Source organism: Carettochelys insculpta, chromosome 5 (genome assembly GCF_033958435.1).
Source record: "Carettochelys insculpta isolate YL-2023 chromosome 5, ASM3395843v1, whole genome shotgun sequence".
NCBI classification, from domain to species: Eukaryota; Metazoa; Chordata; order Testudines; family Carettochelyidae; genus Carettochelys; species Carettochelys insculpta.
The window spans coordinates 25,989,198-26,011,776 of record NC_134141.1 but is presented as its reverse complement, the minus strand read 5'-3'; the positions used below and the strand labels follow the sequence as shown (position 1 = coordinate 26,011,776).

At 41.6% G+C, this 22,579-nt stretch overlaps 1 protein-coding gene across 1 annotated transcript in view; it reads left to right on the top strand.

The window, feature by feature from the left end:
• The window catches only part of PGM5 (phosphoglucomutase 5), a 105,777-nt gene that overhangs the window by 64,902 nt on the left and 18,296 nt on the right, over positions 1-22,579 (top strand). The window contains exons 7-9 of the mRNA XM_074994812.1: positions 4,113-4,228; positions 12,926-13,061; positions 16,664-16,847. Of these exons, the coding sequence (XP_074850913.1) occupies positions 4,113-4,228; positions 12,926-13,061; positions 16,664-16,847 (436 nt within the window). The remainder of the gene's footprint in view (positions 1-4,112; positions 4,229-12,925; positions 13,062-16,663; positions 16,848-22,579) is intronic.

The window sequence follows — 22,579 nt, the reverse complement described above, 5'->3', positions numbered from 1 at the left end:
AAAATTTCAAAATGAAAAAATTCAGCATATGTATTGTAATCAACCCTGATAATGTGATATATCACAAAAACACTTCAAATTCAAACCACTGCAAAACTAACTTGACTAAACTGCAATAAACTGAACAAGACAGCTGCATACTGCTATCAGAGAGGTAGCCATGCTAGTCTGTAGCTTCCAGAATAACAAGAAGTCTTGTGGCATGGGTCTTTGACCGTGGGTCTTTGCCCATGAAAGCTTATGCTCCAAAACATCTGTTAGTCTATAAGGTGCCACAAGACTTCTTGTTGTTCTCACAGCATACTGCTAGTTAACAGTTAATCGAATAACTTTTTTCCAGTCATTTACCTTTGAAGATAAAAGAGAAATTTGAAAACCAGAAATGTAAACAAACAAAAGCAGTTTAAATTGAACTAATCTATTAAGATGGATGATACTGTTTTCCCCTCAAAGCGCAAATATTCTAGGTTTGAAGGATGAAAGATCACAACACAAGTCACTTTTCATTTCCAGCCTATTGTGCTGTTTTTGTTTTTAATACAATGAGGATTGAAAACCCAGCTGTGCAAAGATATGTAGAAGAACGGAACAGTGGTGTTAATAGAAATATCTGTGAAACAAAGGCTGCCCCTTACTTCTTTTAAGGACACGCAGGGATCCTGCATGGTGCTCTTTATCTGACGATGAATAATGCTGACAAATGTTGAAATCTAACATCTCTCATTTTTTTAAATATTTGGAATGGAGTAAAAGTTCTGACAAGTGCTTATGGAAAAGATGATTAAATGCTGCTAAAATTTTTGAGTATTTGAGCTCAATTTGACATTAATTTTTTTTCCCTCATGGCTTCATGCCCCCTATGAACTCTCTCATGCCTCCCTCCCACCCCAGATGGGGACCCACTGGTGTAAATCCAAATACAAGGTAAGTCTTCTAGTATTTAATAATGAAGACTGTGTCCTGGAGAGCTGAGGAGAACTGGCAGGATAGGATAGCCTGAGAAAGTGAAAGACCTGCCAGATAGTTACCTTAGTTTGGGATGGGCTGGAGTTCTTCTTTTTTTCCCCCGGGCATCTGCAGGAAGCTGACTCTGTGATAGGAACTGGAGAGTAATTATTTGATAGCACAGATCTGGACTTTGATCAGAAAGACATGCCTTCTTGGTTCGTCTTTGGTGTTACCCCAACAAAGTGAGTTTATGCCTAATTTTTTTTTAATAAAAAAAATTGTTCTAAGTTTTTTTTTGTTTTTTTTTTTTGGTATCTGCACCTAAACTTGGTGAGGCAGGTCAAGACCTTTACACACATGCTTATCTTGACTGCCATGAGCAGTCCCACCGATTTTGTTACTCCTGATCATAAAGTTAAACAATATGTCAGTATTTGCTAGATCAAGTCTTCAGTGATCGTCACTGTCAAAGTGTGCCATGAAAATTTCCATCAATTTCCCCTCCTGCAGCTCTTTGCGGAGCCAAGGGAGCATGTGGGGGAAACTGATGACATTTCACAGCATGCTTGGATGACCCTGCGTCAGCTGAGGGCTTAAGCAGCAAGGCTGCCTGATTGGGGTTGGTCAGTTTCCCCTTGCGACACTTTGCAAAGGAGCTGTGGGAAGGAAATTGGCAGCCCAGCACCATCTGTGACTCTTGTCAGCCTTACTGCTTGAGCCCCCAGCTGGGTCAGGGTCACCAATTCTCCCTCCCCCAGTCTGTGGCTCTGGAGCTGGGGTAGCGGGGAGGGAAAATTTAGCAACCACAACTCAAAGGGGCTGGCAGGGAGGGGAACCTGCTCTTTGGAGCTGCCTCCTTCCTTGCAAGTAATCAAGTAACCGCTGAAGTTCTCAGCCTTTACTCTGATCACGGCAGGCTTTCACAAAAGGTGAAGAGTGCGTATGTCGTGGAATGCTTTGTCTCATTGAAGTGTTCCATGTGACTGAAAAGGCTGGGACCCACTGTGATAGTGCATAGAATAATTTGTGAAATTGTGCTTATTTAATAAAAATGAGCATTTAAAAGATGTGGGGTCTTGTAAAATTGAATATACAGTATAAGGCACCAATCCTAGAAACACTCAACTTTCACATCAGTTTACTGACATAAGTAGATATGCCTATGATTACGTATCTCAAAGACTGGCTCCTAACTTTATGGCTATGTCTACACGTGCAGCCAACATCGAAATAGTCTATTTCGATGAATAACGTCTACACGTCCTCCAGGGCCGGCAACGTCGATGTTCAACTTCGACGTTGCTCAGCCCAACATCGAAATAGGCGCAGCGAGGGAACGTCTACACGTCAAAGTAGCACACATCGAAATAGGGATGCCAGGCACAGCTGCAGACAGGGTCACAGGGCGGACTCAACAGCAAGCCGCTCCCTTAAAGGGCCCCTCCCAGACACAGTTGCACTAAACAACACAAGATCCACAGAGCTGACAACTGGTTGCAGACCCTGTGCCTGCAGCATAGATCCCCAGCTGCCGCAGAAGCAGCCAGAAGCCCTGGGCTAAGGGCTGCTGCCCACGGTGACCACAGAGCCCCGCAGGGGCTGGAGAGAGAGCATCTCTCAACCCCCCAGCTGATGGCCGCCATGGAGGACCCAGCAATTTCGATGTTGCGGGACGCGGATCGTCTACACGGTCCCTACTTAGACGTTGAACGTCGAAGTAGGGCGCTATTCCTATCTCCTCATGAGGTTAGCGACTTCGACATCTCGCCGCCTAACGTCGAAGTTGGTGCCGCTACTTCGAAGTAGCGTGCACGTGTAGACGCAGCTTATATGTTCTACAGCAATAATGCCATCTATCTGAGCAAGTCACGTTGCTTGACTATTTCTCAAACCATCTTCATTGTCTGTTGTCGTTGTCGTCGTCGTCGTCTTAAAAATAATACTTAGAAAATTCCAGACACCATTAACAATAAAAAAAGAAGCAATATCAAATTCTTGTAAGCCTTCAATTGGGTCCCAACAGAAGAATAAATGCTACATTTCATTTGAGAAAGCTAATAAAAGAATAGTTTTATTTGTTTAAAGTTTTTGGCTGCTTGCGCATTTATTTTTCGTTGTGAATTACAAAATAACAAGTGCCCATCCTGCGCGCCAGACATCTCTACAAAATATTCACATAAGATTGTACAGTAAAGTGCTCTGCCCCCTCAAGGGAGCTGACAGCCTTCATGGGCCCCTGGGCAAGGTGGGGGGACCGGCTCCATGACCACAGGGCCAGAGGCGGCCCACCTTCAAAGCCGCCCAGAGCATGCAGCATAGCAATTTGCTGGCAATTTAAATGGCCCGGAGCTTCAGTTACCATTGCTGCCACAGTAGTGGTAGCCAGGAGTCCCAGGCCCTTTTGAATCTCTGAACCCCAGGGTAACTGCACCCTTTGCCCTCCCCATCAGTGGGCCTGTGCCTGTTCCTATGGGTGAGATTAACCATTACTCCCAGGTACAAAAGAAACCACACCCACAAGCAACCGACAAACAAACAGGGACCAGCTGAACTTCTCTCATCCGGCACCCTGAGGACCTGACCTGTGTCAGAGGAGATAATTTGCTGTAGCATGGGTGGTCAGTGTTGTTGAGCTGCATTACCAACACTTCCACATTTTACTGAGCTCTTAGAAGACATTTAGGGGTAAATTAGAGAGAAATTAAAGCACAGAACACTGAGAGCCAGGACTGGTGGCTATGAGCAAACTTTATGGGACCACAGGAAGCTTGGCCACACCCATGATAAGTGGTTGTCCAGCTAACTAAAATTGTGCTGGATTACAGATGTTGCCGGATGAGAGAGTGTCAGGCTAGAGAAGTTCAAACTGTATTAACGAAGTTCCTCCAACTGAGAATCCCACAGATAAAGACAAATTTTCTGTTGTGTCCAGAGGGTTAATACAACTGAGCCCTGGGTGAAGTAAATTTCCCTCAAGGATTCCTTTCCACATGTTCCTGCATTCGTTTCCATTTGTTTATACCAGAGTCCATTGTGTTTGAAATATGATAAAGAAACAAAACCTCAGTCCCCTCGAGCAATTGTTGTGGAATCTTGCATCCACGTCTAAATAAATGCACCATCTTAAGTGTGGTATTTTATTTTGTCTTTTTTTTTTTCTTCAGGGTGGCAAAGTCACTTAAAGTCCCTGTGTATGAAACACCAACTGGCTGGAGGTTTTTCTCAAATCTGATGGATTCTGGACGATGCTCGCTTTGTGGAGAGGAAAGCTTTGGCACTGGTAAGGAATGCAGCGACAATGTTTTCCATAGAGCCTTTACTCTGCTTGTTCTCTTGTAGGATACCAGGCACCACTCTTCTCATTCTGTGCTAGGAAATCTCAGCAAATTTAATTGACTAACCATTGGATTCTCTAAAGTTCAAATTTGGATAGGTCGCCTTTAAGCTCTGGGTGCCACGTAAACTGTGTTTATGAAATATAAGCATTTCAACAGTAAAAACATCAAGCCAAACTCCTTCTGAGGGGATGGGTAGCAAGCTGCGTGCTGTTCCATCCTAGAACCACACAGGACCCGGAAAAATTTCTCCTGGTCCTACTACCAAAACAATTTTTTCTTCACTGGCTATGCCAACAATTTGATGGATTTTGTGCATGTATATATGGTCATTGTGAGGTCCTGTGTATTAATTATGAGGGCATGTGCATTAAGCTGCACCTGTTGTAGGTGTCTCTTTTTAGGATGGTGCCCAGTTTTCCAATAGTTCCAGTGACAGAAAGAACTCTGTTTTAAAGAAACATGGAGATATACGTATCTCCTAGAGCTGGAAGGGACCTCAAGAGGTCATCAAGTCCAGTCCCCTGCACTTACAGGAGGACCTATCACCATTCCTGACAGATTTTTTTTTTAATCTAGCCTGCCCCAGACCCTTGAAAGGCCCATTCAAGGAATGAACTCACAACTTTGGGTTTACAAGGCTATTTCTTTCCCCACCCACCCATAATAATAAAACTACTTTAATGTCATCCTATCCATAGCCACATTTGCCCAAAGAAATTGTCCCTCCCTTGCCTCATTAGTTAGTGAAGGCAGTCAGTGTCATACAGAATGCAAAGCAAGTATGACTAGCCTATCAGGATTGCTAGTCCACACATTCTGCAAACATGTGAAACATCTCTCTGTGCCATCTGTAAGTCTTCCTTTTAAAGGTATTGGAGGGAGGTGTTGTGAAAATAATGGAATACAGTACACTGTATATTTGTCTCCTTATTCCTAAATGTGTTGAGGAGTGCATCTCACTGCAGCGCTTAAAAAAAATCTTGATTCTGGGTTTTAGCATAGAACTATATCAGAATAGGTAGATTGTTAGTCTGTACGTTAATTGTGCTTTAGTAAGAATTCTAGGAAGTTCTTTGATGCTTGTAATGACTCCTCTGTATACATTTGTGCAGAAAAGCAAATACCAGGCATTTATGTAACTATTTTTCAAAGGGCGGTCTACATTGTCCTCAGGCCTTCAAGGACTCAGAAGAGCGGGGAATGTTTTAAAGGAGACTGGATAAGTTTATTTCAGAATATGATCTCATTTGTCTCTGCCCAGGTCCCCTGAAGGCTGAGGCTTTAGCTGAGTGGCCAGACGTGGGGATTTTGTAGGCAGATGACAAGTATCAGAGGGGTAGCTGTGTTAGTCTGTATCCACAAAAACAACAAGCAGTCCTGTGGCACCTTATAGACTAACATATTTACATGCATCTGACGAAGTCGGTCTTTGCTTGCAAGAGCTTATGCTCCAAAAATGTATTAGGCTACAAGGTGCCACAGGACTTCTTGTTGTTTAAACCAGATGGCTCTCTCATGTTATCCCATTCATCTAGTGCTCATCTCCCTAGTTCTAAATGTCAGTGGTTCTCTTTCGTCCAAGGTCAGTCAGTTATACTTCTGCAGCTTTTGCTGGCACTTCAGTGCTCACCCTGCTGCTCATCTCCCCTCCAGCAAGATAACTTCATTGGCAGCTGAACTGGTAGGACATCCCCATGCTCAGGTGGCAGAGGGTTGGCATGCTTTTGGAATTTTCAACAGTGTCTAAGATTTCAGCATCCAACCGCTATTGACTAACAATGTATTTGGGAGCCAGCGGCTTTAGACATCTTAGAAATTTGCAGCCTATGTGACCAATGGGTATAGAGTCTCTCTGCCAAACTCTAGTTGATCTGTGGAGTTAGCACAGCGGTGGTTCCACACTGCAGACAGGTCTGAGCCCCTACTGACTTTCAGTATCTTATATCTAGGTGCCTATGAAATTCAGGGTCCATTTTGGTCAATTTCATGTTTATAGGATTTTAAAAATCATAAATTTCATTATTTTAGCTATTTAAATCTGCTGTTTCAGAGTTGTGCTTGTAGGCGTCCAGACCCCAAAAAGGAGCTCTGCGTATGTGTCGGAAGGGGGTTTGACAAAGGTAATATGTGTGGAGAGTGTCAGACTGTCCTTATTGTTCTGCTGCTGCTGGCACGGGCTGGGATGGTATTCCCGTGCTTACGTCTATGCTGCTGGTGATGGGCAGCCCTCAGAGGAGAGTGCAACTGTTGGCCGGGAGCCCAGCCTTGAAGGCAGAGCTGCCTCCAGAAACAGTGTACAGCTAAGGATGACATTGTGTGATGTTACCACTCTTACTTCTGCACTGCTGCTGGCAGGGTGCTGCGTTCAGAGCTGGGTGACCAGGCCAACAGCCACTGTTCTCTGGCTGCCCTGCTCTGAAGGCAGTGCAAAAGTAAGGGTGACGTACACTACCCCCTCCCTGTCCCCATTATAACCTTGCAGCTCTCTTGCTTGCAACTCTCTTTTAGGTCAGGACCTCAGTTTGAGTTACATAGGTGTCCCCTCTGAAATCTGTGTGGTATAGGGTAAAAGCACATAAGCAACCAGATTTCATGGTGGAAGACCTGATTTCATGGCTTGTGGCACTTTCTTTGTGCCCTTGAATTTGGTAGAACCACACTTAAACCCTTGCTGACGTTGGAAGGTATTTGAACGATTCATAGGGGCAACCCACCCATTCAGCCCTCCCAGCCAACTCATGGCAGTGAACACCAGTGTGACTTCTGACTTCTTTACAAGCCAGCAGAACCTGCAACTGTGCCCCCTCACTATTGCTTTCTGTAGGGCACATGGAGAAGCAGTGGATTGTAGTCACTTTCCAGAAGCCTATCTGTAAGGGAGCTGCACCAGCAAAATTCCATGGCTGTTCAGTGAAAAATAAACCCCAGTACTTGCATATAACTTAAGCAGCACATTTGCATGATTCACTCTTGGAGACTGGGTTTTGCTGAGGAAAGTGCTGGCCAGTGAGTGTCCTGAGCACAGATGGTCTGTAACCCTGCAGGTCATTAGGAAGTTCTCAGGGACACAGAAGGAACATATGAGTAAATGTCCGCCCTTTCAAAGGACTCATTTGTATGGATCACAAGGCTGCGCTCACCCTGAGTGGGATAGAGAGGCATCATTTCTCCTCTCCAATTTCCGGTCTAGCCAGTCTCATGGGTGCTAGAGATGATCCTGTCCCAACCACTGTGTAATTGCCTCAGTGAGGGAAAAGAAGCACCTCTGATGGCCATACACCCAGGTTACATCTAGACTGCATTCTTCTTTCAAAAGAGGAATGCAAATGAGAGAAATTGCAAATGCAAATGAAGCACTGATTTACAAATCTCACACTTCATTTGTATAATCTCATCTGCTTGCTTTTTCAGAAGAGATTTTTTTTGGGGAAAAAAAAAAGCTGTGAAGATGGGGTTCTTTTAAAAAACAAACAAACAAAAAAAAAGCCCTGTTCTTGAAAGAACCCTTATTCCTGAAAAAAAAAAATAGGTTTACAGGATTCTTTTGAAAAAATGTTTTTGTTCTTTTGAAAGACCGCCCCACACACTTTTTTTTTTTAAATCTCTTCTGAAAAAGTGATCAAATAAGCTTATGCAAGTGAAGCATGAGATTTGTAAATCAGCCCTTCATTTGCATGTTCAATTTCCCTTCCTTTGCATTCCTCTTGTGAAAGTTGAGGTTGCCAACTGTTTTAAGAGTGCACGGAATGCATCAAGCCGCCTGGGGGTAGTGGCTACTTGAGTTCTATAACCTGTGGACCCTGTCTGGGGAGGCCCTGCAGCAGTCCTTGAGCGCGGCCAAAAGTGTGCACCAGTCCTGAGCCACCACTCAGAGAGCTTACACCGTGGGGTACTCAGGAAACATGGGTGTCATAAAACTCTAGCTTTGAAAGTCTCCAGAGAGTCCACTTTAACTGCTGGATTGCACCCAAATGGCTCTTTGCATCAACCACTGTTAGAGCTGCAGAGATTTGCCAGGTCTCTGGGCAAGGTGGGACGCGGACCCAGCTCTGTGTCCCCGAGCGGGGCAGGGCCTCAGGCAAGAGAGGCAGGGCTTGGGCTAGCCTCCCTCAGCCAGCCCTTCAGGAGTGCTGGCAGCAGTTTAAAGGTCCTGGGGTCTGACTGCTGCTGCAGTAGTAGGTGCATCCAGGAGCCCCAGGCCTCAGGGCACTTGCCTCCTTTACCCCTTCTTCCCTACTCCCTGTCGGCAGCCCCGACCACATTCTGAAGTGTTAGGTCTGCAGCTCTCAGCCTCAGTTTCTCCAGATGTCAGTTGATTTTAATAAGTCTTCCCTATCTGATCTGGCATGAAACTTGCTTGTAAAGCACTTCACATATTTAAAGCTCTGTTCATCTGAATATTTCAAAATATTTTTATTAATAAATAAATGTGTTATGACTGTGAGCTTTTCTTCTTTTATGTAGTGTTCTTGAGTACGTTACTCTTCACCAATTTCTGTTAGCACTGGACGTCTGAGTCTGGGTTAAGATTTTCTCCTTAATGATCTCACTGTAGAGATAGGAAACTTGGCAGTGCCTTCATTTTTGGAATTTTGTGTAAAAAGGGATCTACCATCCAAATGGCCAGCCCAGTGACCTTGCTACTCTGTAAAAGAGAGGTGGGCTTCACAAACCTGCATCTAAATTCATATTTATTGCGATACTAACCTGACATCACTTGAGTTTCCATGTCCAGGTAATACAACTCTGCTGTAGTTCCCAATTAATACATTCCCCTGGTGTTCTAACAAAAATGATTTTGCTGTGGCCAGTAAATAAAAGTAAATTTTCTGCTATAAAAGGACAAAAGATTTTGAAAACATCCCATAGGGCTGTGTTTCCCAGATTTGTTTTCTGGCAGCTAATCTTGGACTTGAACCAATGCATTATAACTTCTTCCCATTTTTGTAGTAGTGCAGGGAGTTTGTCAGATGAGGTTAATAATTTGCTGGTATTATAAATAATATTCAGGACACAGTTCAGAGCAAAGCAGCATCATCCTCAGGTTTTATTTAAGTTTCATCAACAAGCAATTAAGCAGAATTAGGAAATCTGTGTACTTGATTTATCTTATTTATATCCCCCTTCACAAATGCTGCATCTCTTTTCGTGTTTTCACACTCCAATTCTAAACTTGCATATGTCAGCAACATCAGAGGCTTCCTGCCATAAGCTTAATAGGAAGAAAAGCTAAGAGAGGTGGAGTAGATATTCTATTGCTATAAAAGTCTAAAGAGCTGTATACTATATTTAATATAATATACTGTACAGCTAATATACAATTAATACATCACTTACATTAGTGGAAAACCAGAGTAATTCCATTAGCTTAAAGTGTGTAATAGGGATAAGAATATTGCTTTTGTTTGGCTTGTCCTTGTCTTTTCCTCCATGAATGCAAATCAGTGCCATGCCATTCCATTCTGTTACAAGCACATTTTTTCTGTTTCTGGCCAAAGAGTTTTGTCATGACATTGTCCAGTGTATTTTCAGCCTAACCCATGGTCATTTGTAGTCTCTTGGGATCCAGTCACTAATACAGGCTGGTCTCCTATTATCTTGCCTGCAGACTATGTGATCTGCCTATCTGTGCTGTGCATCAGACATTGTCTGTGCTACACCAGTCACCTCTGTATGCCTTCTGACCTCATTCAGTATGTGATCACAGAGCGGTATGTTACACATTCATCTTTTCATTGCTCTGTGGGTGACAGCAAATTTTCCTTCCTTCATTGTCATCATTGACCAGCTTTCTGCTCTCTATTAGCATTGCTAGCAGAACAGTGGAGTTCAAAAGCCCTTTTCCTTTCTTCATGGGCAGCTCATACTCCATTAGAAACGTCTTTATTTTCTTTAAATTTGCCCACCTCATCTTTCTGCTCTTACTGTATTACCCCTCACATGAGTTGTCTCTGTCCAGCTGCTGGCACAGGTAAATATATTTGTCGACATTCTCAACTGCTTTCCTAGTTACAGAGATGATTCCTGCAGCCCAGTGCCTATTCAGCATCCACTTAGTCATCAATATTTTTACTTCTAACACAGTATACTCTGAAAGAGTCTTGCAAGTGCTGTAATTAGTTTTTCAGTTCTACTGTGTCCTTTCCAAATATTGTACAGTTGTCAATGAACAGAGGATGCATTGGTGAAATTGTGTCAACTTGTCTGACTCTTCTACGTACAACAGTAGCACACAGGACATTGAATAATGTCATCTCTATTGAACAATCGTGGTTAACTGCGGAATTGCTATGAATAGGTCAATTGAGGAATTGACAAGAAGGTCACTGTACCTTGGGTCAATTCCAATTGCACTGAGTATAGCAATAATCTCCACTGAGTTAAATGCTTTTTTGTAGTTGACAAATAGCAAGGCACAATGGTTCTTTGTATTCCTTACATGTTCTGATGAGCTGTTGAACTGAGTAGAAGTGGCCCATAGTTGAATATCCAGAGCCAAAACCAGTTGGTTCTCTACGTTCATGCATTTCAAAATCCTTCTTAAGCCAGTTGAGCATGACATGGGTGAAAACCTTATTCACTTGTGAGAGAAATGTGATTGGATAGGAGTTGCTCGGTCCTTATGGTCTGCCTTTCTTCATCAATAATTTTGTTTCCTCCCTGCCTTTGAAACACTCTTACAATTGATGTAGATAGTGAACCAATACATCAGCACTTTGAAGAGGGTATCTCCCCCTGCTTTGACATTTCCAGCCAAATATCATCCACTCTTGGGATCTTTGTTCTCTTTGTTTCTCTGCATATTTGATTTCTTCCCAAATAATGATAGGAACTTCTTCTGTAGCCTGCTGCTTTGATGGCATATGCTGGACAGTGGCATTTGAGGAATAGGAAAAAAATAAGAATGTATCTCTAAAAACCTTAATTTCCCTAAAACATTAGCAAGCTGTGAAAGAGAAAGAGGAAGAATTCGTAACAAATTTGCCAACAAAATAATTTCCTATTAAGGCTGAACATTTTTTCTGGTAGATTTTGATTTTTGACTGTTGCATTGGCGAAATAATGTCCCTGATAGAATTGACCGGCGTAACGTGGGAGAAAACAAGAAAATATTTTTAATGTACACTGTTGTTGTTTATTCATTCACTCATTCATTCCAATGGTGCTCTGAGCTCTTGTAGTAGGCAACGAACAAACATAGTAAGAGACAGTCTCTGCCCTAGACTGCTTATAATACCAAACCTGTTAGAACAGGGCAATTTTTGCAGCTGTCGATGCCCTTTGCAAGCTCATTCTCTACATGGGATTACACTTCAGTGTAAGACTGCAGGGTGTTTGGACTATTGAAACTGAGTAATTGGTTGGGAATGGAAACCTGGAATGATCATTTTACTTCAAGTACTTGTTTGAATTTTGCCATAGCAGTCTACTGCTTTGCTATTTTTATAGCAAGACTATATAACATGTTAACTTAATGAAAACCAAACAAACCTGTCTTCTACTTAAAAGTCCTGTCTAAGTAGTAGTTATTACTTCAGTTAAGCATGTCAAAGGGTTGGTAACTCTCAGAGGATAGACAAAACTATTATCTCTGCTGTTAAGCTCCCCTTCCTGCCTTCCCAACCAATCTTTTCACAGAAGCACAGGCTAGAATGCATTAGTGTTTCAGGGTGTTTCAGAGAAAGAATCGTGCAGAATTAAACCTAGGTTTTGTAGTACATTGAATTCAACAAGCTGGAACTTGAAATTTTCTTGCACGTGTTTTGGTGACTTGGAAGTTTCTCTCAGGCAAACTCTCTGAACAGCTGCCCTTATGGCTGTCTAATCAGGATAGGCAGGTAGACTATGCAGTGATTTCATAAAGAAGGCAGAGCATCACACGTGCTAGTGCCTTCTCTGAGCAAACCTAACCACTGTGCCGTTAACCATCTCGGTGCAGTGCCAGCGCAGGCAACAAATGGTGACGTTACAGTTGATATGCTGCAGTTAAGTCCTGGTGCCACCTTCCAACAACATTGCTTGCATTTGTTTTTTTGTTCGCGTCTCTGTAGGCTATTAGCATGAAGTCTCGTTTTCTATAAACTGAGCTACATGACTTTGAGACTTCATTGCTCATTCTCACCAGTAGCGATTCTCTCACCATTTGTGCATGCTTTGGGTACGCACTGCATCTCAGAAGAATCATGCTGCAGGTTGGCCTAAGGCTGACGTTTTTGTGCAGCTGTGGAGACAAGGCGATGCAGTTAACTCTAATTTGGAGTACTCTGCTTATTTACTGGAAGTTGGCATGTCTGATCTGGGCAGATCTTGGAAACAGTCCCAGTTATATAAGTCACCCTTCATATTGATGAGCAGGAATGACAAGGATTAAGAATGTAGTGACATTTGTGTTCTTTGTAGCCAAGTAAGTTCCCATATTTTGCAGTATTTTAGTAATGTGTTTGTGTGGGTGTCTCTCTCTCCTCCTTACTACCCTTTAAGCAACTATTTTTGGCTGTCAGTCTGGAAAATGTCTGTTTTTGTATTACTGTGTCTAAAAAAATCCCAAGCTGACACAAACTGTGCTTCTCACATGGAATTTTGTTTGCATCTTCACTGGTGTATGTGCTAATAAGGGTGCATTACTTATTTCTTTTTAGGGTCTGACCACATCCGAGAGAAGGATGGACTCTGGGCTGTGCTAGTCTGGCTTTCAATTATAGCAGCTCGAAAGCAGAGCGTGGAAGAGATTGTCAGAGACCACTGGGCAAAATTTGGCCGCCACTACTATTGCAGGTGCAGACCATGATTATGAAACGCAGTAAGCTAGCATGTCCTTGAGACAATTCTGGGGCAAGTTTGGCTTGATTAGTTTTGTTGCTGTTCATGGTGAAATGTGGTTTGGAGTAAATCAGGTGTGTGTACCGAATAAAAATCTGCTATATATTGAATGGTGTTCTGAGGGACTTCAGTGGTCTAAATCTCAGCCTTAACTTGAAGCAGAAGTTATAATCCCGACAAGATTTACTCAGCTCTTAATCTTCCATGGATGGAGTGCCAAACATGTTTTTTATGTTGGACCCCACCCAGCAATTAACAGCCCCATCTGCACAACCTGTCTTATGTAATTCAAACTAACAGAAATTTCAGTTATGTTAATATGAAAGAAACCTTTTCAGCACTTGTAAGGGTAGGTCTGCATAGCACAGTTATTTCAGAATAACAGTTATTTCGAAATAACTAACCTGGAGTCTACATGACACAACTGCTGTTTTTGAAATAACTCCATTATAGCAGGCATCTTATTTCAAAACTGGTAAATCTGATTTCGTGAGGAATAAATAGGTACTGCTAAGACAGGGAATAAGCCTATTTCAAAAAAAGCGACGGTGTGTCCAATGGCTCTATTTCATGTAGGCAATGAATTTTGAAATAGATAATTGTTGTTTTGAAATACATTTTGGCTATTTTTACACTGGCCTCTCACTTTCAAACAGGGCAAGCAAAAGGGGTGGATCGAAAATACAAATGAGTCACTAGTTTGCATATTCAGTGCCTCAATTGCATAATACTACCCACTCACCATTCTGGAAGGGCTGCTTTTGACATGTAAAACAGCCGCGTAGATGGGATTCCTTTGAAAGGAAGCCCTGCTTTCGAAAGCACCCTTGTTCCTAATTTTTTTCAGTGTGGACATAACCTTTGTGTGCAGCATTGTTATTTCAAAATAAGCTATTTTGGAATAGCTACTCCAGAGTAGCTTATTCAGATATGTGTGGACACAGCCAAAGAAAAGAAGTCTGTAGAATGTGAGAACTTTATGAATCGGTTTATCAATATGAATGTACATATATTAAAACAGTAACATATTTCACCATTTATAATGGGATGGATGAGCCTGAGACCGAGCACTCAATTGTGCTGTGCCCTCCCTTAGGAAATTTCATGGGCCCCCCCAGGGGGCCAACCCCCAACTTTGCTCACCCCTGCTCTGTTGTATGTGGGCCTTTTTGACAGGACCAATATCCTGCCCATTCTCTATAAGGGATGAAATCCTTGGTCCTACCCAAGGCCTATGCACTTCGAAACTCCTCCAAAAGCTCTCAAAATAGGGCCTACATGGGACTTAGGCAGTACATAGGCCTTGCACTGGTGCTTTATCCAGCGTGAATGTTACCCAGAAGAGATTAAAGAATCCATAAAATGTTTTCTCCCTTAGCAAAGTTCCTTTTCTTCTGCCCGTTGCCTATAGACAGTACACCATGCCAGTTAGTTGCTGCCCTGCCAGCCCAGAAATGACTATGTATCAGTGGAGGGGTATTTTTATGTCCTGTAACAAATCTCTTTGGCTGTGGCCACACTTGGCCAAAACTTTGAAATGGCCGTGCAAATGGCCATTTTGAAGATTACTAATGAGGCGCTGAATTGAATATTCAGCATCTCATTAGCATTAGGACGCTTCCGGCTGTGGCGCTTCGAAAGCTGCTTTCAAACACGCACGGCTACACGGGGATCCTTTTCGAAGAGACCCCACACATTTCAAAATCCCCTTATTCCCTGCAGCTGAGAGGAGTAAGGGGATTTTGAAATGTGCAGGATTCTTTTGAAAAGGACCCCAGTGTAGCCGTGCCGAGCCGCGCATGTTCAAAAGCAGCGCTTTCAAAGCACGGCAGCCGGAAGCGTCCTAATACTAATGAGGTGCGGAATATTCAGATGTCCATTTTGAAGGTTTGACCATGTGCGGCCACAGCCTATGTGTAAATGGCGCAGTCTGAAAGCAAGCTGGTGATGTTGGTAGTGTTGCAAATAGCATCTCCAAATGTGAAGGAATATTGTGTATTTTCTAAGTGGGTTCTGCTAACCGACCAAGGCAGATGGTTTGTTATTCCAATTGAAAGTCGTGGAGGAAGGAGTGGCTTTCTGAAGATAAAATATTCAGTGTGTATGCGTAACCCACATGCCTGGAGGTGGGTTTCACTGTCCCATGTAGTGGCACCTAGAACACTTACACAGAGAGAGAATGAGACTCCTGTACGCTTTGAGCTGGGAGCCAGCTGACTTTTAGTCCACTGTATTATCATCTGAGAATAGACAAAACAGAGTTTTCCACTTGTCTCCTGCTAGTGGATTGCAGCCTACCGACTTCTACTTGCAAGTGCTGTACCTGAACTTAGTCCCTCTCAGCATGGAGAACCCAGCCCACTTCTTTCCCACTGACTACTGTACTGAATGTGTGTTGGAGGGCTGGGATTGTCCAAAGCACTCAACATTGACTTAATGACTGGTAAAACTGTGACTTCAGAGAGAGTGGAGTTAGTCTGATGCTGAGTGTTTTGGACAATCCCATGCCACACCTGCATCACAAACCCAGAAATGATATGTTTGCAATCTGGGCTCAGTTAGTTCATTGTGCCCTAAATCGCTCAGTAGCTAGTGGGGAACAGGAGCAAAATCTGTCCTGGTCTCTTGGTTTTCCCTGTAATCGTAGCCTCAGGGACTGAATCATTCTCGGCACATCCTGTTTCCTTGTTCTGTTGTTTGAAAGTCAGAATCACGCAGCATGGGCTCATACAGGTGCTGAAGTCAATGAAGAGAGTCCCTCTGACTTTAATAGGCTTTCCAGGCAGACCTTAGAGAGCAAAGGGTGAAACTTATTTAGCCTTTGATACAAACTGGTCCACTGAACTGAATCCATTAACTGTAAGTCTGTATGGGTCCCTTGGGTGAAAGTACAGAGTTTTGACAGCAGACAAATTAAATAAGAATACTTATTTAATACTTATGAAAAAAACTGTGCGCTGTGACTTGGTTTAAGATAGGCCTGGACCTTTTGAGTACTAAGCTCCAGAGGTCCCAGGTTCAACTCTGCCTGTCGGAGGTTACATGTGATTTAAGTAATCTTGAAATAGAAACTCTGAGGGCAGCTGAGATTAGAGAGAGAGCCAGAGCTCTTATGATTAATTTCCTTGCTGCTAATGCCAGGGACCCAGCAGAAGATCATATTTGACTCTCCCCTGTGTGCAGTCTTTTTTTTTTTAGTGGCCCAACAGGAGAACACAGAAGAGTCAAGGGAGAGAGGGGTTGAGTGTAGACACATCTTAAGCATGAAAGTACATTAACCACCTCGGGCCCATAGTTTTCTTTTAAACTGAATTGACAGATTTACGCACTTCATGGAATGGAGGATTTAGGAGCACAAGCGTGTAAATAAATGGAAGAGATGTTTTCATTTGCACCAGGCACTTCAGTTGATTGCCTGGTTTGCTATGTCTTCAGTAAATTACTAATTGTGAGTATCTCATGCTCTGTGAAAACCAAACATTTCTGCTGGGTGGACTTACATATTTCTTCATGTTACTTTTTTTATGATTATTATTATTATTATTTCTACATCCAAGATTTGATTATGAAGCATTGGAACCCAGAACAGCATATTTCATAATGAGAGATCTGGAGGCTTTGATCATTGATAAATCATTCAGCAATCAGCAGTTTGCCGTTGGGAACAACGTCTACAGTGTGGAAAGAACAGACAGCTTTGAATATATGGATCCTGTAGATGGCACTGTGACCAAAAGACAGGTATGAAAGTAACAAAAATAATCCTTTCAAAGATAACGGGATAGATGTATGGGTGGAGAGGGGGACCCTTACTTTTTACAGAGATGCTCACTACTTTTATAACTTTTCTTTCCTGTCCTTGAGTTCATAATTTTATGTATAGCATCATGATTATCTTTGGTTAGTGTAACATGTTTGTTTGGTACAAAGCAGTACTTGCCACCATTTGAGAATGCTTGATAGTGAACAATTTTCTTACACTCAGTGCACACCATTGATATTAGTGTGGTCCACTTTGGGTGGCAAGGGAAAATTTTGCTGACACTGTGGAGCTCAGGTCATATGTTGCTTCAGAATAATAAGAACAAAGCATGGTGTTAAGAGGAAATGAAAAGCCTTTCTTTTTCTGATTTTACTCATTGCAGTTCAACCTGCAAATATCTGCTGCCTGAAACTACATTCTGGACTAAATCTTTTGTGCTACAAAACTCATGACATGGTCGTTACAAGAAATGTATTCCTTTTTCTGGGTGCAAATTTATTTAAAGAGACACTGAATACAATCTGTGATTCCTATTTAAATACACTCTTTTTTCATGGTTTTATCTTTTCTGAATTAAAATTAATCCACTTTGAGATTAATTATTCTGGGTTTTTCTCTTCCTTGTCATTTGCTCTTTGTTCTTCAAATGTTAAGCTTTCTTATACCTAAAAAGACTTTCTCTCTCTCCATATAGAAGTTTATGCTTATCTCTTCATTTGCTGCTAGATCTTTCAAAGATTTTTTTTCCCAAAGTGTTCAGCGTTGGCTTCATGGGTTTCAACAAATTGAGATGAAGGAACATCTTCAGCCAATCTTTTAAAAAGTACATTAACTTTTATGCAAGTCTTGTACTTTCAGTCTCTAGGTACAACATGTGAGGGGCTTTTATAGGGTATGATAAGACCCTGTAGACCCTCTGTGGAAATAATGGACCTCAAAGAACTTTACATTACAACTTATAGAAAATTTCCTGAAGGGAGGTATTGCAAATACAGTCCATCTACATGCTTAGCCAAAGTCCAGATTGCCCTGATTTTTGTGGTTCATGAATCATCTGGATTTGACTCTGTCCTTGCAAATCCTACTACAGTCTGTTGAAACCATTTTTATGGCGTTCCGGATAGGAGCTAAAGCACCTGCTATTGGCCCACTCTCCTTCTGTGTATTACTGGTGAAATATAATACATGCCTATTGTCATATTCAGGCCCACTGGAAAATCACAGCAATGATAAACTTGTCAACTATGCCATCGTAAAAAACTGACTTGTGATTTTCAGAGTCCTTTTTCTCCCTTACTTTTTGTCAAAAAGCTCGGACCTACAGTTAAAATAAGCATAAAATTGCTAACCAGTTTATTTTTAAAGGCCTTGCTGCAAAACAAGAAAAAATAGTAGAGTTCCAGTTTTCAGATGGTCTCTGAAAATGTATTCACGAAATTGGCAAGCACGTCTTTTCCACCAGCAAAACCATTTAGAACATGAGCTCTTCTGAGTATGTACCTAGCAGAGAGGAGCCCCAATCGCAGCCAAGTCCTTTGGGCACCTCTGAAATAAAAAGTAAATAATACTATGCTCCTATTTGCAGATGAAATAATTACATGTGTACCAGTCTGCACAGACAGGTTTGCTCTTCCTGGGTATATAAACACTTTGTTTTGGTCAATGTTAGTAAGTTTGCTTGCAAATTTTGCAGATCTCATTTTAGAGGTTTGTTCAATTTTATTCTACAGTTATAAAAGGAGATAAAAATCTTAAACTGTTGAACCTCACTAATTCACATGAACTATTAGCTAACTTTTTTACAAAACTCAAGTAAATGCTATTAAAACATGGATAATGCATCACACAATTTAGTTTCTTACTTTTGGGAATTGTATCTTATAATAATTCACTATAACGTACTGGTAAATTAACTGTACAAGTTGAACCTCTCTAGTCTGGCACAACATCATCTGTAGTCCAGCATCATTTTAGTTAGCCAAATGTTCACTTATAGGTTTGGTCAAGTTTTCCATAATCCCATAAAGTTTGTTTAGAGCCACCAGCCCTGGTTCTCAGTGTTTTGTGCTGTTATTTAGCTCTGTTTATCCCTAAATGTCTTCAAAGAACCCAGTAAGCAGTGGAAGCATTGGTAATGCTACTAGACAATGTTGACCTCCTGTGGTCCAGAAAATTCTCTGGTCTGGCATCCATCAGGTCCTGAGGTTGCCGTACTAGAGAGGTTCAACCTGTAGCATGTGTTGTAGAAATGCTTGGTAGCAGTAAACATTTATATTCTGATGGTGACTAATGGCCCCATCCTTACTGGGGACCCATTGTGCGGAATATCAGAGGGGTAGCCGTGTTAGTCTGGATCTGTAACAGCAACGAAGGGTCCTGTGGCACCTTATAGACTAACGGAAAAGTTTTGAGCATGAGCTTTCGTGAGCACAGACTGTTTCACAATCTGTTCCCAACAGTATAGGCTTGGAATAAGACCACATTGCTAATTGTTCTCTGGTATTAAATCTTTGCTGAGAAATAGAGGCACCATTTGACAAAATCAGATTATCCACATTAATGAGAGGGTCTAATGTACCATAGCCCATGAATGAAAACTCCTGATTCTACAAATGAGAAATCTGTAAACTGATTGAATGTTTTCCTACTCCTGTCTTTGTTTCAGAAACTGAAAAGATTATCCATGCAGTTTGGCACGGGGGAGGGTTGTCTTTGAGTTTATGCAGCAGTCAGGAAGCAGATGCTGGAAAAAGTTCTTTAATTCACATGCTCACAGATAAGGCCAAAATTCTTCTCTGCTCAGAATGATATTTTTCAGGGCTGCATCAGAGATCAGGCTTTTCCTTTCAAAGTATTCAGTGCTCTCTGCTGTGCATTTGGGACATTCAGGTATCAGTTGAGGAATAAATAATACCACATTAGTGCATGATATTTGGAAGTAAAACCACAGCCATTTTATATGGATCTGGCATATATGTGGCTATACTTGTATTTTATTGTTATTGGGTCATTTGCTTTGCTTACATACATACATACTATACCTCTAGTGCTATGTTAAATTGAAACATACCCGTAGCTTTGCATGCCTAAATCTTGCTTGTGTTATCCTTTAATTGCAATAATGGTAACAAATGCAGCAAATAGTTATCACATAGGTAGGAGTTTTAACCTTCAGTGTTTTACAAACACTAACTAATAAATAATTAAGTCAACAGGAATGTAATACAAGAATACTGATCTCTGTGAAGTCTCTTCTAATTCCATTTACACATGAATGCCTGCCTCTGTCACATCTGCTCCAAAACCAGTGGATCAAATTCTCTGCGGATGTATGCATTGCATTGGATGGGATAATGTCAAGGAACTCAGACGCACAGCAGAAAGTCATGTTGATTCACTCAGCGACCCTGTATGCTAGCAAACAGCTGGCTCCACTGGTTTTGGGAGTTGAGGTTGACAGAAGCAGGGTTGTTTTCTGGTTTTTCATTTATTTATTTATTTTAACCAGCTCTTTTAACACAATGTAGCCCAAAGCTGCCCTTATACCTCCATTACTTCTGTGAGCAATACAGGCATTTCCAGAAATTCAGTCCCAGTGCTTTTAAATATCTCCTTCCTTAGGAAAGATTCCCACCTGCTAGGTCACTGAAAACATGTTGTACTGCCTGTAAAGCTAATGTTATATGTATTTTATTAGCTTTTCAGCCATGAAATGTGGCCTTGTGGGAGATTCCATGCAGCTCATATACATTTAGTAATATATTTAGGATGCCTAAAATAAATATCCATCCATATTCAGTGTGAAAACTACATCCTGTCTTCTAGATGCTTCTTGCTGGAAGTTATCATCTCATCTTATTTCTCTATGGAAATGTTTTCATTCTGTCTTTTATTGGATCCGGGAAATAACATATAGTCAATAATAATAATAATAGCCAACTGGATTTACAAAATCAGCAAATTCACTCATGTTAGGTAGACTAATATGCCACACAGGACATACGTTGCCCATTACATATGTTTTATCGATTTACTTCCATCAGATTAGTATTTTTTCTTAAAGAAGGTTAAGATCTATCCAATAAATAAATAAATCCCTTCAGTCCCCTTCAGAGTTTTTGTCTTATGAGATAAGGGAAACTCCATGTTCGTTTTTACAGAAAGATGCACTACAGTCTTTAACATTTTCAGATTTGTGCTTTTTGTGTTTCACCTTGTTGTTAAATGTTTTCATCCATGGCCTGCCACGTGCAGTGAGGTGGGGAAGTTCTAGAAAACCCAGGGGCTATTTCAAAACTGAATGGCTCTCTCATTATTTTCTGTGAGCTTGCCAAGTGAGAGCCTTGTGATGGCTCTTTCGAGTCACACTGAACTGTCCAGGGACAGGACTGGGATCAAGATTTCACGATGAGACACCGTGTAATTACTGAAGCCGAAAGCTAGATCCAAACCACATACATTCAACAAAACACTTCAGAGCTTATTGGAATAATACATTTGGGAGGCATCTCTAGTTCAATGTTGCAATTCAGTATCGAAGGACTGTTGCTATCTTATTCAGTGATTTCTCCCTCGCACGTAACTCTGTTGTTTTCAGAAGTAAACCCTGGTGTTCTTTTGTAATACCCTCGTGTGGAGTATTCTCAGCTGCACTGCATAAAGTCTAGCCTTTTGGAGATGTGTCAGCTGTTCTTCCCCCCCTTGGCAGTGTCTGTGTGGTCAAGCATCTGTCACCAGGAGTTGTGAAATGTGGAAGAGCTGGAAAATAGCACAGTTAATAAATTCAGGGAGATGTGTGTCTGTGAGTAAGAGAAGATTCCAAGTTCCAGAAACTTCCAGTAGTATTACATTATCAGAAGGCTCTGCAGTTGGGCGACCAGTTTGTATCAGATTCTGGGAGAGTGTCATGGGAAGTATGTTTAAGTACTGTTTCTTCCAAAGACCATGATTTAATGAATGAATGAGTTTTCTGAGCCTCCTACCTCAAATGAGGCAGTAAGTCCTCCATGCTGTTACTGCCATACAAAGATACAGTGGCAGGAGAGTATTTGAGCAGTCTTTCTAAGTGTCATCTGGACAGTCTGTGGAGTTGGTTGAATACATCAAAATGATACTTGCAAATGTTCTTTGTAATTAACCCTATACATTACCTTGGCTGCCGTACATCATCCCTTTATTCACTTCCTGCAAATATTTGTGATGCTTTTGGGTTTTTCAAGCCTGGAAAGTTTAAATTACAATAATGTTACACACCTTGTTCTGTATCTGACATTTTTCCAAAACACAGGCCAAGGTCATGCAAGGTTCCCTTTAGTCTATCTTCCTTCTCCTGGTGTTAATAGAACTGAAGGCAATCGGCAGCCACCAAGAAACGTTCAATGGTTCTCATGAATGAGACTTAAATAATTATTTGGGACACCAGGGATGAAATCCTGGTCCAAAACTCCCGTTGATTTTACTGGGGTGATGAGGTTTTCATGCCAGAACTCTAAATTGTCCTAGCAAAGCAAATTCAGGAAAGAGAAGCCAAATGCCTAATATGCTTCTCCCTCCTCCACTTGCAAGAAGTTCCTATACTGTTGGAAATAGCCCATTTTAAATCTTTTTTCTAGTTGAACCTCTTCAGTCTGTTACCGTCTTGCCTGGCAACATCTATAATCCAGCATGATTTTAGTTAGTTAGATGACCACTTATCACGGGTGTGGCCATG